The sequence below is a fragment of the Acanthaster planci genome, linkage group LG10, assembly GCF_054643075.1.
Source record: "Acanthaster planci isolate LZ-2023a linkage group LG10, COTS_SCS, whole genome shotgun sequence".
NCBI classification, from domain to species: Eukaryota; Metazoa; Echinodermata; class Asteroidea; order Valvatida; family Acanthasteridae; genus Acanthaster; species Acanthaster planci.
This window is the reverse complement of record NC_141786.1, coordinates 841,114-856,923: the sequence shown is the minus strand read 5'-3', so window position 1 is coordinate 856,923 and position 15,810 is coordinate 841,114. Positions and strand designations below refer to the sequence as shown.

Genomic DNA, 15,810 nt, shown 5'->3' with positions numbered 1-15,810 from the left:
ATCTGCAACCTCTCCTTCAAATTACCGAAAGCCTTCTGTCCAACTTGACATGAATTTAATCAGTCAATTAGCAATTCAAAACTCAGCACATGGGGGTGAGTAATGTATGAAACGATCTGTGCTCTAGGGTCTCAGATAGGCAGAGGGGTGAACAGAAAATTCAAAGGCACCTCCTGAACTGCCTGTGGGCACCAAATCCCAAGGGAAAGAGGCCTCCTGCTTCAGCAATTTGGTTTGCTGGACAGCAGCACACAAAGTTCTCATTTATTTCTGCCTAGGAGACATACATGTCCAGGTCTTCTCCCAAGTACATTTATTTTGCAGGATGAATTCTGAAGCCTTTTAGCCTGGGAATTCATTCCATTTTTTTCTTTCTGCCTTCCATAATGCACACTGATACATGCAGTCCCTGTTGATCTGCCCTGGCTTAAATGGATTCCAACACAATGACCCCAGAGATATTACATGTGCGTGTGTTTGCATTTCACTTTACTGCACTTTGCTTTTTACAGCTGAAGGTTTTGTAGCAGACATTGTGCCCATATGCTGTATGTCATCTAGGCTATGTATACATGTATGTACATTTTATGGTATTGCTTGTTAAACAATGAACTAAACCTATTGGTAAACAACAATACAGAGCTGTGCTTTCAAGTTGTACAGTACATGTACTTCAGAGTTTTAAAGATTTTGTCTACACATACGTGCCGTACTCCAGCAACCATTCGATGAGCATTTCCATTGCTGATACATGTACATTTACATATCCTAAATCAAAACAACACTGTCTTTTAGTGCTTTATTTAAGTGAATGTATGGACTGGGTTAATCGGTTCCAGAAAGAGAGTCTTAAAAACTGGGTTCCAACACTTTGCATAACGTACACGTAGAAAAGGCGGATGTAGACTGTACAAATCCTTTACTCCTGTGCATTGTTGAACTTACATGTACTGTACATGTACACCTGTACGCAATTCATCAAGACGTCATGGTACTCTATTACTACATGTATGCCTCCTGCACACATTAATTAATCACATGACAATGTCACTTAGTGACATGGGGACATGTACCTGTAGGCATTACGGATGTCACATAGTTTACGTTGGTGTTATTAATCATCCAGTCAGCAGTACTCATGTTAACGATAACATCTCTGATAGGAAAGTCACGCATTAGACAAGTTCACCCTTGAATCCTGAGGTGTCTCTCACAAAGTAACCTACATGTGCCACTGCTGTTACCATGGTAGCTAACGACTGCTATCCAATGTGAGAATTATGCGGTGGGTAATCCGGGCATATCAATATTAACAAATTTTGACAGAACAGACATTCATGAGTCAATCCAACACCAGACATCCATGTACACATACACTGTATCTGCCATAAGAGTCACATGACACACTCTGCCACTGCCAGTGTCACTGTCACTTGTCACAGTCATTTCTCACCTGTCTGCAGTAGTCCAGGATGGCATTCTTTGAGACATCACACTGCGATGCCACATCGCCATCTACCCACTGGCCCGTCACCAGGTCCATGTGTTTGTTTCGGAATCCGCATCTCAGAGCAACTTGGGGTAAGACGTGACCCCGAGATATGTCAAAAGCACCAGCTACAGCCTGCACGGAAAAAGAAGAAAAGAACACAAATTGCATGTCAGTCTAGCAAGAAGAAAATAAACTCTAGACCACTCAAGCATTTTATTCAGTGACATACGGTACATGTACACATACTGGTGTTAGGCCCTAAATGCTTAATAAGAATTTGTACACAGGTATTTCATGTACATGTACACTGAACACACTTCTGAATGCATCTTCGGAAAAAACACATGTACATGTACGCATGATAAAACTGTACAGAAAAAGAAAGGCTACATGTACCTACAGTGCAATGTACAGTATCTACACACTATGCATAGTACAGTATTACAAACAAACACAACCTAAATTGTATGCATTAGCTGGACAAATGAAATTGCAGTCCGGATGCAGCTTTTCTGAGGCCATCCCTAAATTACAGGGTCTGATCCCCAACCTTTATTGCACTGGTTCATTGAATATCTTCTGGTTCATCACAACACAAAACCAATTATTGGTACATTGTACAAGTACATGTACTAGGCCTCTAGAAAGAAGATTCTATTAAATTACACACTCAGCCTTAGTGTTTTAATGAGATGGTTTAATTGGGAAGGGTACGGTGGATGGTATACAGCACACTCATCATGTACATGTACATGTACGGTATGAGTAACACAGCATGTACTGTTCATTTACTGCATGCTGCATTCAAATTGTATTCTGTTTTATTTAAATGCTTAATTATCACAAAATATGGAGGGCCTGATGCTTCTTCCCAGCAGAATCTTTCTCAAAGGCAAAATAACAAGTGGACAGGACAAACAAGCAAGCAGAGAATCAACCAAGCGTGGATGATTGCAAGAGGGCAAAAGTAAAGGTCAAGAAAGCTGCAGGCTGGATGGAAATGTCAGGCCCTCCATAATTTGTGATTTGTATCTTAGGTCATTGTAGTCAGCAAGCAGTTTGCAGTGCTCAGTTTTGTAACACAGTGATTAATTATGATAGTATCACACATGTGCACTGAACATGTATTCATATGCACACATGAGCAGTGATGTACAACATGTTATGTACATGTACATGTTTGTATTGTGAGCAAGCTTGTGCACATAAAAGTTTCATCCCTGATTTGAGGCCATGGGTCTCCAGGCATTGTGCAGTCCAACCTTGTTAATAACAGGTACCGGTAGTTCGCTCTTGGCAAATACCAGTAACCCAAACCTTGTACATGTACTATCAGGAATGGAAACAATGAAAACGATCAGGACCTAAACTTTCCTGGTTATAAACAGAAATGTTTTATTGACAGTCTTCTTATTAACAAAGTTCAACTGAACATATACCGGTACATGTATTGTGGCTCATGTACCCATGCACAGAGAGAGGCACATGTGCGGATACTTCTTCATCACACAGTAAATGTACATGTCTGTGTACATGAGTACGGTACTTGAGACTCTGTAAGACAACTTCATGAACATCCATCAACTGTACTGAACATTTATGTAAAAGTACAGTGACCTTTCCATCCAACCTCAGAAACAGTATCGCCTCCATCTGTCAGTGCTGTAGTGTGTTTATTTTAATCAGTTAATGTGTAAATGAGACTGGCGTGGATGTACATGTCCATTTGTACCTTAGATCCAATATCATATGGCTCTATCGTATCCTGTCTCGTTGAAATACACGTATGACGACGTTGTTAGTGAACCCTGAGCCAATGATGGACCCTGCACCCAGGCGACTGATGATGAAGTTGCCGAGGTCATTTGTATGCCTGGCCTGTTCCTTATCAAGTGCACACGGCTGACGATTGTCCTTCGATGTGATTGCTGCCAGCGCTACACCAAACACTCTCACAGCCTCTGATGCTCTCCCTTCCTCTCGGCACACTGCATCGCCTACATGCCTTGACTAAGCCTGAGTCATCCAATCACCACGGCGACGGAGCGTTGTCAGGTGGATGAGGCAGACTTTCATCATCGGATGGAGATGATGAGGACTGAATAGACGGCATGAGATCTCTGCAGATGTTCCTTAGATGGCTTCTTTTTTGCATGAGGGAGGAATTGCGCAACTTTGGTGTTTGACGGCCAAATTTATGATTACTTTCTAGGAATCCTACATTACATGTACACTGGTATTTTATCAATTAAAAAAAAATACAAACGAACACTGAATGTTCCCATGTACATGTACATGTAAAACCCTGAAAACGTTAACCCATAATGGGAAAAAATCGTTGTGTGTCCGGCAAAAGCCTTTCGCCGGGAAGCATGATCACAGCAGAAAAAGTGTTCCCGGCAAATGGGTGTAAGAATCACAATCTCTCTATTTAGTAAAAATGGGTAAAATTTACTACAAAATCAACAGAAGCTACTCAAAAAGGCAACCTTTGAACAACTTACATGTACTAAACAACTTGGGAACTTTTTTTTTTAAACATTTTGCAAACAAATTTTTATTTTTCATTAAAATAACACAGTTGCATACCGTTACATCTGTCCTTTTGCTGGGAAAAGCTTTTACTTTAGTGATCATGCTTCCTGGCAATAAAGTCGTTAGGCTTACATCGTTCTTCCAGGCAGCCAACAAAATGTAATTCAAATGAAGTCATTTTTAAATCCAACTTTTCTGTCGCGGGAGATGTACATACATGTACAGACACACATGTACCGGTGTGTGAAAAGCATTTCATACATGTACATGTATGTAAATTGGATACATGTATGCATCTGCACTTCACTACATGCATGTACACTGTACTATACATGTGGGATAATTACTGTAGCAGGATGTGGGGTTCAAAGGTGATGATCTCTAGATTTTTGGGGGAGGGGGTGGGTTTACTTTTGGGGGGGTTGGAAATTAATGGTGCACAAGTTAACCATTCTGTTTAGCCTTTATGTATTTCTACACGTACAAATATAATGTGACATGTTCATTTACCGGTAAGGGTTACTGAAGTGAGACCTCGGGATGGTTTTGTTCCTGTTAGCTATGAGAAATTGACCAAAAACCCCACATGACATCATGAAGGAAATCTTCAATGAAAAATCAACATTTGGTTTCATTGACGGAAAAGGAACATTTCTTAACATTGCGTTAATGTAAACTTAAAGGAAAATGACTTTTGAAGTCGGTCCTGAAGTTTTTTAAACAGACAATTTTTAAACTTAGATAAACTTCAGGAGTTGATAAATGTGATACATTGCACAGAAGCATGTACAGTACATGCATGGGATTGCATCTTGGGGGCATTCTTCTGAGTGTGGGGACATTTTTCTGCCTCCACAACATTTTGTGTCTCCACAAAATTGTTTATCGAGTGTTTATCACGTTTGTCCCACAACTACGGAACAGAACGGTTCAAATCCACCCTGCTTGCCCATGGAACAGTAACAGACTATGACATTTTGGGTGATGTTCCCACCCATAGGCTTACAACGTGCCAGTGGGGTTAGACTGCATCATTTCGTCCTCCCATCAAGTCCACTGCCACCCTGCTTGCCCATGGAACAGTAACAGACTATGACATTTTGGGTGATGTTCCCACCCATAGGCTTACAACGTGCCAGTGAGGTTGGACTGCATCATTTCGTCCTCCCATCATTTCGTTCCATGCCTGTTTATCTTAGGCAATGTTCACATCTCTGGAGTGCCAGCAACATCCCAGGGTACCCTGATTTTGCACGCCCGACGTGCCTTGTGTCTGATTGCCCAGGCAAGCAGTCATTTTTATTCAATTCTATCGGCCTGTTTCCATGTGGGCCCCAAGAGGTTATCTTGGCAGCCTGGGAAAACACCACGCAAGGAACCAGAAGGAAATATACCCGGTAGTTTCAGGCTTTCCGAAAGGTCGCTTTATTTTGAGCTACATGTACTTGTAATCACTTAATCTGTACGGATGATGTGCCATTTCTTGTTGTGTTCTGCTTAACATGAATAGGAAATGTTTTAAAATACTCCCAGTTATTTCAGTTCAGGCAAATATTTGTAGAAATGTTTTGCCTGTCTTTGGTACATTTTAGTCGTTTGCTTTTTGACTTTTTTGCATTTTGCAAGTCTTTTTTTTTCCTCGTTTCTTTTTTAAACTTGTAAAACAAATCTTGTTTACACGTACATGTACATACTTCAAAACCTATTATCAAATTCTATCATAACTGTTACCCTCTGGGTATTATATTTGGTCTCTGTTGTAAAAATATGATACATGCACAAGCGGTTCATCCCTGTATGTTACTCCCTTTTATTTCTTTCACTTGGCCTGTGATTGGCGGTGATCTACTGCTGGCAAGATGCCCAATTTATCATGTTTATGCACCCTCTGTACAGACATGTATACATGCATTGCACATGTAGGGAGTGCGTATTCATTCTCCATAGGCTAATGTTAACTTTGCCACACTGATTCAAGACCATACATGTATGCCTATACCGTATGATTACAGTGCAATCCTGAATTCTAAATGACAAGGCTGAGGTTTGGCAAAACAATTGCCCAGTGTTGTACATTGATTATGTACTGTATTTGCTTTGAAGAAAACCTTGGCCATCCATTAGACTAATTGGTGTGTACAATGTGTGTTTGGTCCATACATACATGTACATGTACATGCACTGTACCAAAATGAAAACCTTGGGGTATATTTAGCAAGCTGCATGTATTGCTATATTAAACTGTTTACTCACTGTCAGCCATTGGGCATTAGCATGCGTGTGAGTCACACAGACTGCAACCATTATAAACTTAGACTGGATAAATACAAAACCGTGGCCAGGCAAAAGTGAAGAAAACACAGAAGAAACATACCTACATGTACATGTACACGTACGCATGTACATGTAGTCACAATCACATGCACATACATCTCAAGCACGTGTACATCTTAACAACTAAACATTCTCCACTCCAATTTCCCTGTCCACCTCTGGCTTGAAGTTGAGATGCAAGCAACCAGTTTCACTTTAAATCAAACAGCGCTTACATGAAGATTTAAATGTTCTTTTATTTATGTATTTATTTATATATGTGTTCATCCAACAAGCATTTAGCGCCAATTACAAGATGAAGTGACAATTAAGAAGACAATGAAGATGTCACAGAGGTGGAAGGTGAGGACAGAGCCACTACACCAACCTGACTCCAGAAAGGTTGCTTGGAACTTCTTATTGTTAGCTTTTTCCCCCTTTCTGTAAAGGGGGTACTGGAATTGTATTAAAAAGGGGAGGGTGCTAAGCCCCCTGGTCCAACATCCTACGATGATACCAAGTCAAGCAATAGGGGCCTGCATCTAAGGATCAGTACAATTAATTAATGCATTCATTAATATTCAATCATTCATTACAATAATGAGTTGTGTGCTGTTATGATGACAATGATATCTTGCACTGTAGTAATACACTGTAGGTGTGACAGAGCATTGTGCATGTAAAGAACATACATGTACCACGTATTCTTGTTACGGTATGTAACCATGACCTTTTCACATATGTACTGTACATGTACAGATGTACACACAAAATATTCAGTTACCAACATGTACATGTAACCATACATGTACATGTACCTGTGTATGAGGGAAAAGCTGCAAGTATACTGTACATGTTCATGAAACCTTTTAAAAATGGTAAACAGTGTACCTGTACATGTTACCAGTAGGCAGTTCATTAACATAACATTTGCCTATTCACCAAAATTTAACCTAATCCACTTTCTCCTCCAACTACATGTACATGTACATATACTGTACACTGTACATACTCTACATTTTCCTGTACCACAGTAGCCACTGGGGTGTGACTAATTGAGTTAGTATTGCTGGAACACCTCCATGGATGGTGGGTGTATACTGTACCCCCCATCACTGATGTAGGATAGGGTGAGATGTGCATTCTAGTGAAGAAAATCCTGTCAGATATGGCCTCCCTCTCTTAACACCAAAGCCCTGGCAGACTTGATGAGAGAGCCTCTGAAGGCCCTATTCTGGATTGATCACTGAACCATGATGAGCTTGACTGACCCAATACATGCCAATATGCTCTAGGCAAGGATTAAGTCTTTTTATTTATATTATTTCTCTAACAAGTACCATGAAGGTAAGGTGCACAGAGAAAAGATAATACAGAGTATTATTAAGACCGTACCATAGGAGTACCTGTAGTGCCTACAACACAATCAAACATTTGATTTGCTCTTGAAATCTGACAACAGGATTGAGACGTGGACAATAAAAGCATGGAATAAAGTGCCACAAAGTTGGGGATATTATTGATATGTTCAGTGAAGTACTGTACATATTTGCAATTTTACATGTACATGTACCAGACTACATGTACATGTACCAGACTACATGTACCAGACTACATGTACCAGACTACATGTACCAGACTACATGTACCAGACTACATGTACATGTACCTGACTACATGTACCAGACTACATGTACCAGACTACATGTACCAGACTACATGTACCAGACTACATGTACATGTACCAGACTACATGTACCAGACTACATGTACCAGACTACATGTACATGTACCTGACTACATGTACCAGACTACATGTACATGTACCTGACTACATGTACATGTACCAGACTACATGTACATGTACCAGACTACATGTACCAGACTACATGTACATGTACCTGACTACATGTACCAGACTACATGTACATGTACCTGACTACATGTACATGTACCAGACTACATGTACATGTACCAGACTACATGTACCAGACTACATGTACATGTACCTGACTACATGTACCAGACTACATGTACATGTACCTGACTACATGTACCAGACTACATGTACCAGACTACATGTACATGTACCTGACTACATGTACCAGACTACATGTACCAGACTACATGTACATGTACCTGACTACATGTACATGTACAAGCATGTTGTGCTGAAATTACTGCATGTACATGCAAAATACATGTACATGGATGTACCCATCATTTAATAGGTTTATTAATTTGTTTGTTCCCCAAGTACATTGTAGCAACACCTCTCTGCATAAAATGAGGGTTTAATCCATGCCTAACTGGCTATATGTTACCATGACATTACATGTACATAGATGACACTGTATACAGGTAGTCAGTGAGGCCTCAAGTTGATCCAGGAGCATGGAGGCAGAAACAGATTGATTGGAAAAAAAACCAACACTATTTTTCAGACAAGTGCTCACGCTCAGACTGGTTGCCTGTGGGGGTACAGCTAAGCTAATGCGCCTTGTTTGTAGTATAACGAAGGAATAGTGTCTCAGGAGTGGAGGGTACTAGAAAGGCCATTAAGGTTCAACTGGGGGATTTAGGGAGGCAATCCAATGCTAGCATAACATGTACGTGTACATGTAATATACATGTATTCTGCCTCAGCTGCCCCCCACATACCAGTACACACACATTAGAAAAAGAAAGGGTACTTGTAGGGTAGAAGGAAACATCCCTGAACTTGTAACTTGAGTCCCTTCTGATTGGAATTCCTTCCTACATGGATAGATTTGGAACACAATAAGCATTTTGGAGCACAGATTGGATGACTGACATGTACACAGTTGATGTACACAGCTTACATGTACAGGGTACCGGGTATTTTGCTCTGACAAACATGTACATGTACATGTACTGGTACATGTACTGTATGCAATGGGCTAAGAGTCTGGCAGTGAACATTCTAAATTAGTACAACGTATCACTTGGAGTATGCTGGGCAAGCAATCTGATCGTTTCAACAAAATTATCTTCCTTTCTAAAAAATGAAAGGGCTTAAAAACACACGTAACTCCTTGTTTACTCAGTTGCTTGTTCATTGTACAAAACCCAATCTTGGCCTGCCTGATTTGTTTGAGACTAGACAGCTCAGACAACCTGTACATTGTAACTCTTTGCAAAAGTCTAGACAGGAAGAAGAGAAATGTACCGGTATCAGTTTCTTGAGTACATAGTACAATGTATGTTATTATATTACAGACTTTCTAAGACGAAATCAATACATTTTTTCTCGCATTTACTGATTTTCTCCGATTCACTTGTATTTGGTTTGTATTATTTCTAAAATGAAGTCAAATTTAACATACATGACTGTATGGTGTCACAAAAATTGGAGGATTGAGGACAGTGTTGCAAACTTTGTACATGTATGGATTAGATGTACTGTATATTTTCTCAAATAAATATGCAAGCAAATAGTCCATCATAGATGTATGAAGACAGGTGTTTTCAAAAAAGATGTCAGGGTTTCTAATTTCAGAGGTGGGCACATTTGAATTTAACAATAAAAGATGTTCAACAGCTCTTGGTGACCATGTACAGGTACAATGTACATGTAATTTTTAAGAGATGTCCTACATGTTTTCCTCTCATTTTCAGGGGCCTCATAAATCACAAAATGTTCTTCTGTGTTCAGTTCCACCTCTACATTTAGACAACTCACACACTGCTGAGTATACTGAGTGGGTAGATCCAAGCACCTGTTGTATTGATTGTTAACTACTGTGACAGCTCCATCAATCATATCCATTGTGTGAGGTCCCCTGAATGCTTTGACACTGACCCTCTTCTTTATTGGCACACATAAAAGACTCCAGGTGCAAGAAAGTAGCTACAATACATGACTGCTCTACAATGCTTAAACAGTTTACAAGTACAACCATTTGTTATACCTATGTGAAAAAATGAAAATGTAGCTCCACAGTCTTGTATGGAAATCCTTCCTTTCTTTAGAACTTTTGACTTGGAAGTCTGGTTCCACAACAATTTCTTACACAATGTTATTTTTTTTAAAATTTCTTCTTATTGTTTCCTCTTCTCGTTATAAGATTGCAGTAGGTATAACCTACACATAAAAAGATTAGAATACTGAGTTTAGAAGAGGAGGCAAGACCTAAAAAACAAAACCTAGTGTAAGGCCTGCTTTTCTACAATACTACAAACAATAATAAGGCACGTGGTCCATGCTACAAAACAAAACAACAAAGACAAGAACAAATTTGAATACACATTAGGAAACGTGAGTTACAGTAGAAAGAATGTACAAATTGCGAATGTAAAATCATGATATGAAATAAGGGCAATGGGACAAATTAATAAACAAGATATGAATCTAAAGGTACATGTACATATGACATTTACAAACAGGGCAACTTCACTTTGTGCTTAAACTGGTTGGTATCATATGAACTTATTCTGCTTAAAAAATAATGCTGCTTAGAAATGTCTGTCTGACACCTCCAAGTCACCACACATCTGAGGAGAAATGCAAAGCTACAGTACACTGGCATGCAATTTCAAGATTTATAGAAGCACAGGACAGTACTTTACATTGTAGGTATACCTCTGGATTTGATGTTCAATTGCTAAAAGCTCTCTCCATGAATGGAAGACAACATCTGTGGTAAATTACATGCAGGTGACAAGAGGATGTGAACATTGCCATCTTTTTTTCTTAATAGCAAATTGACAAGGTTAGGGAAGTATAGTCTTTTTTCAAGAATGGGAAAATGTCCAAACCAAATGCATGATACAGGTCATACTGGGCAGTTTATTAGCATAACAAAAGGACCCTCAAATTGCTTTTTTGTCTGGTATATTGACTGAACTCTACAAATCCTTCATCACTCTGTTGAGCCATTAGGTGACCAGTTCTTGACAGCATACTGGTGATCATTACGGGTTGGAAATGCTTACATGTACATGTACACTGTAATGCACCAGTACTTGTGAGTTGGACTTTCGTCGTCGAAATTCTCGACAGTTTCTCATCTTTTGGTAACTTGTGCAGACTTATATCTTTACTGGTGGTGTTGCTGCAACCACCAACGACACATCGTGCCGGCATATCGGCAGAAAAAATAGCTAAGCAAGTATTTTGGACGGCGGGCACATCGATAGGACAATCTAAAAAAACAACGTATGGACAGTGAAAGGTCACAGTACGCGATCGCACACTGGCGATTGTGTTCTGCCGATGACGGGGTCACATGGTATGCTAACGCGATTTTCGGATTGAAAAGTGGAGGGGGCGGTTTCTTGTCGGGAATCTTGCTGTTTTCTCAAAAATGTGATTACTTAATTAAAAAAACAAACTGCCATTTGCAAGATCATACCTTCTCTGATCGATTAGACATCAGATTCTTTTCGATATATGATAACCTTTAAGCTTGATGAGGAGTGCAGACCTATACAAGTACACATACATGTACTGTGCAGTCAGCTCCTTTGAAGCCACTGACAGGATTTACAAATGTACAAGTTAAGGCGATTCCCATCACTGCGTCTATACAGTCAGGGTAATAAGTGGACGTAGGATAATGCAGTTTTATCACCTACATCATGTGTAATTATAAGGAAACGTGGTCAAAGCACACAATATACCGATAGTATTATAACAAAGCAGTTTAAATGAATCATGGAAATTATACACTAGTACATGTACAACGTACCTGTACAGAATTATAACAATACTACAGTGTCCGTGTTACCAGTGTGTACGCCAGTGGCGTAGGGGGGGGGCAGCCTAGGGAAGGGCACATGCCCTCCTCCACAAATTCCTGTTGCCCTCCAGGTGCCCCCTACATAAAAACGGATGAATGGATATCGAACAAGGCTAACAAAGCTTGCCCCTAAAAGCCACACTACTGGAAGCTGGTGCCCCCTATAAGATGCTGGTGCCTCCTATAAGATGCTGGTGCCCCCTATAAGATGCTGGTGCCCCCTATAAGATGCTGGTGCCCCCTATAAGATGCTGGTGCCCCCTATAAGATGCTGGTGCCCCCTATAAGATGCTGGTGCCCCCTATAAGATGCTGGTGCCCCCTATAAGATGCTGGTGCCCCCTATAAGATGCTGGTGCTCCCTTACGCCTCCCACTAGTGAAATACCAGCTATGCCACTGGTGTACATGTATACATGGAGGAAGGAACACATGTATACTGGTACACTGTACATGTTGACCAATGTCAGGAGGGGTTTAGTTCCATAAAAGTTACACAGTAGGCCTATGTATAAACTAAGCCTATGTATATGTACATTTAAGTACTGCTTTTTTATAGAGTAGGCATACAGTACCCATATGTGCATTGGGGCATTTCTCTGTCAGTGATTTAATTGGAAATGTGCAAATGAATGGGCTTGATTGACAGGTTGTTTACCAAATGTACAAGGTTGCACAATATGACTGCATCAGAATACAATAAACTACTGTCTATGCAGGGAGACAATATGGTTAGGACACATTTGATAACCCAGGAACACATTGAGGCATACATCAGTACTTCCATTGAAAAAGCTGTGTTTTCTTAGGAAAGGAAGGCCCAAAGCATGAGATTACAACCTGTTATAATAAAACTCCAATGATAATAGACCTCACAGGGATTACCCAAAGCAGGGTGTTTATTTACTGCTTGATTTTATTGACTTTGAGTGGCACTGACAGGCACAAAGTGCTCACCTGACTTGTTTCTTACAACCCTTTCATTGCAACTGGCATTGTGTGGCCGACCACTTCGGAAGGCAATAACATCCAACAATGATGGATTTGGTGGGAACCAACCACAGGGGCACCATGGAAAAATATCCTTCAGACATCCATTATCTATATTCACACTATGGGCATGCAAACTCAGAACAAAGCTCACGGCAACATAATGTTATTTCTGAGAATTATGAACCAAATAAAATGCCTCTCACCTCAAAGAATCACCATAGAAATTTCACACCGGAAATGGATTTTCATCATTATTTTTTTCTTGAAAACATACCGGTACAAAGAAAGGCATACATGTGTCACAGTACAATGAAATTCATTTCCAAATTAAGATATTGCTCATGTACATGTACATACCGGTACATGCATTGATGTTTACACTCGTTACTGGTACTTGGGAACTGCCAAAGGCCTGCATTACGCGTTAGTATATGTACGTGTAGTATACAGTACATTTTTTTTCCCCCCGGAGAATCCAATTTGGTAGTGTGCTTTGTGTTAAATCACTTTTGCTTCAGATCTGAGGAGAGGGGCCATTACCATTATGCAAGTGCTTGAAATATAATCTTAGCCCTAAATACCTCAGATCGTAATTCAAAATCCACCTGGCTTTTGAAGGACACTGCAGCACTGAAGAAAACACAAGTTACTCTCCTGGAAATTGACAAGACCCTTTGCTTCAGTAAATGGAATGGTTTAGACCAAGTCTGATTTTCAAAATCAGTTTCTCCACTTCCACCTGCAGCATTCTTTTCTCCATGCCATTTTTGGTTTTTTTTTCTTATTTTGTTGTTAGGCCTACTTTTGCCAAATTGCTCTCCGTTTCTAACATGTTCAGAGCAAGTCCGGAACCTGCTACATGTGGGAAAACTTCCTTTGGAAACTAATATCTACATGTACATGTACCTACATGTATGTAGGAGCCACCAAAATCTATCAATTTGCAGAAAATTACCACCTCCCCCAAAAATTTGAAAAAAGGGCTGGCTCAAGACAAGAAACTCTTCTTTTTTTACTCAGCATACTGTACATGTACATGTATCTAGTGACAATGTGTAACATAATCCATTAAGTCCATACCTTACACCCCCTGAGGGCAGGTTGAATTACACATTAATAAAATCTTCGTTGGCCTACATGTACACCTGTCTATGCTATGCACTCAAACACTGTCTGTGCATACATGCTGTGTAATAACACTATGTATTCAGACCTACCAGTACAGTGTACCAGCATCAATGCATACATGTACTGTACATGTACATGTTAACATGTTAAATGGGTTGGAATGACAAGTGAACTCAAAATTGAGTATTCAACACATGAACGACAAGTTTTCGTTTTTTTTATCAACTTCTATCCCGTGGTCAAGATGTGGAATTTTTTTGTAAATGAAAGTCCCCAGAAAAAAAAAGATTCCAACAAAGACTGTCATTCCTTTGCGCATTCTACTGAGTGCATGATTACAGTAGCTTAACGAAGATAATGGTTCATGGATTTATTGGCAAGGTTGGTCAGTTCAAATAACTGAATATTAGAATATTTGATCTTCCATCCAGTTGAAAACATGTTTGTTGGGCTTCAACCAATTCCACAAAAGCAGAAACACACCGGTACTTGTGTTACAAAGAGTAAAAAAAGGGCAGCCAAATCTTTATTGTTTGTCCTTTGCATAGAAATGTATGCTCGAAAGTTTTCTTGTAACACCTTGTAATACATGTATATATTTAGAATGCAAGTTTGTATCCAAATAATTGAATATTCCTTTGTTTGTCATCTCTAAATTTAAATTCAATCTTGAAAAAATGATTACAATTTACTGACCGATGGAGGACTAAATTGAGGACTAAATTGATATGCAAATACAATGGTGCAGCCCCAACGTTGACACTCCATTAAAGGGTTACAGAAAACATTTAGTTCGCCTTAAGTATTTCAAAATAACAAGAAATACGTAACCATTTTAAAAACATCATAAATTTAACGTTTACTCCATTAATTGCGACCACAAAATGAGTAAAAAGATCCTGCGTTGCCCCGTCCACAAAAATCCCCTTTTGGCAGTTCGCGCTCCCAGGCTGATTGGATGACGTCATTGCCAGAACGATGCATGTACATGTAGGCCTACAGTGCACATGTTCATAGCACAGAGTACATGCAGTATCGCACGCTTCAATAGACCACGTTGTGTTCAATGTAGTTGGGCCAACCATGAAGGAAAGAGGGTTCCTCAATGGGCCAACAGGGCAAACACTGTTTTAGTTCAAGAAATACACGGTAGGCTGTGTCTTTTAATTTCTACCTTGAATTGTAATTTTGAAATATTTCATGTGAACTTAATGTTTTCTATTTCTGTAACCCTTTCAAGGCTACAGTACTAAAATCGGCTGCAATTGTTTAAATTATCATTTAAAAGTTTGGAAAGGGTTTTAATTCCATACACAAATATAACTTGACAAATGGTGCACAAACCCACGGAGACTAGCCTCAAAAATTTGTGAGAATTTTTCAGAAGTTTCCAGACTGCTTTTTACCATAATATACATGTATACGTGCAGCATAAAGAATTTTGCAAGTTGCAAAGGTAACACCACTGTTCTTCCATATAGAAAGCCTTTAACATCCATGACGTAATGGTCACGAGGTCCCTAATTTCACCACCTATTATCATGTCTGATTGATTTCACAGTAGTGTTGTAAGTGGTGAAAAAAGGGAC

At 39.6% G+C, this 15,810-nt stretch overlaps 1 protein-coding gene across 1 annotated transcript in view; it reads right to left on the bottom strand.

Moving 5' to 3' along the window:
* aplp1 (amyloid beta precursor like protein 1) overlaps positions 1 to 15,810 on the bottom strand; it is a 49,273-nt gene that overhangs the window by 32,663 nt on the left and 800 nt on the right. Inside the window, exon 2 of the mRNA XM_087141936.1 lies at positions 1,454 to 1,624. Within this exon, the coding sequence (XP_086998062.1) occupies positions 1,454 to 1,624 (171 nt within the window). The remainder of the gene's footprint in view (positions 1 to 1,453; positions 1,625 to 15,810) is intronic.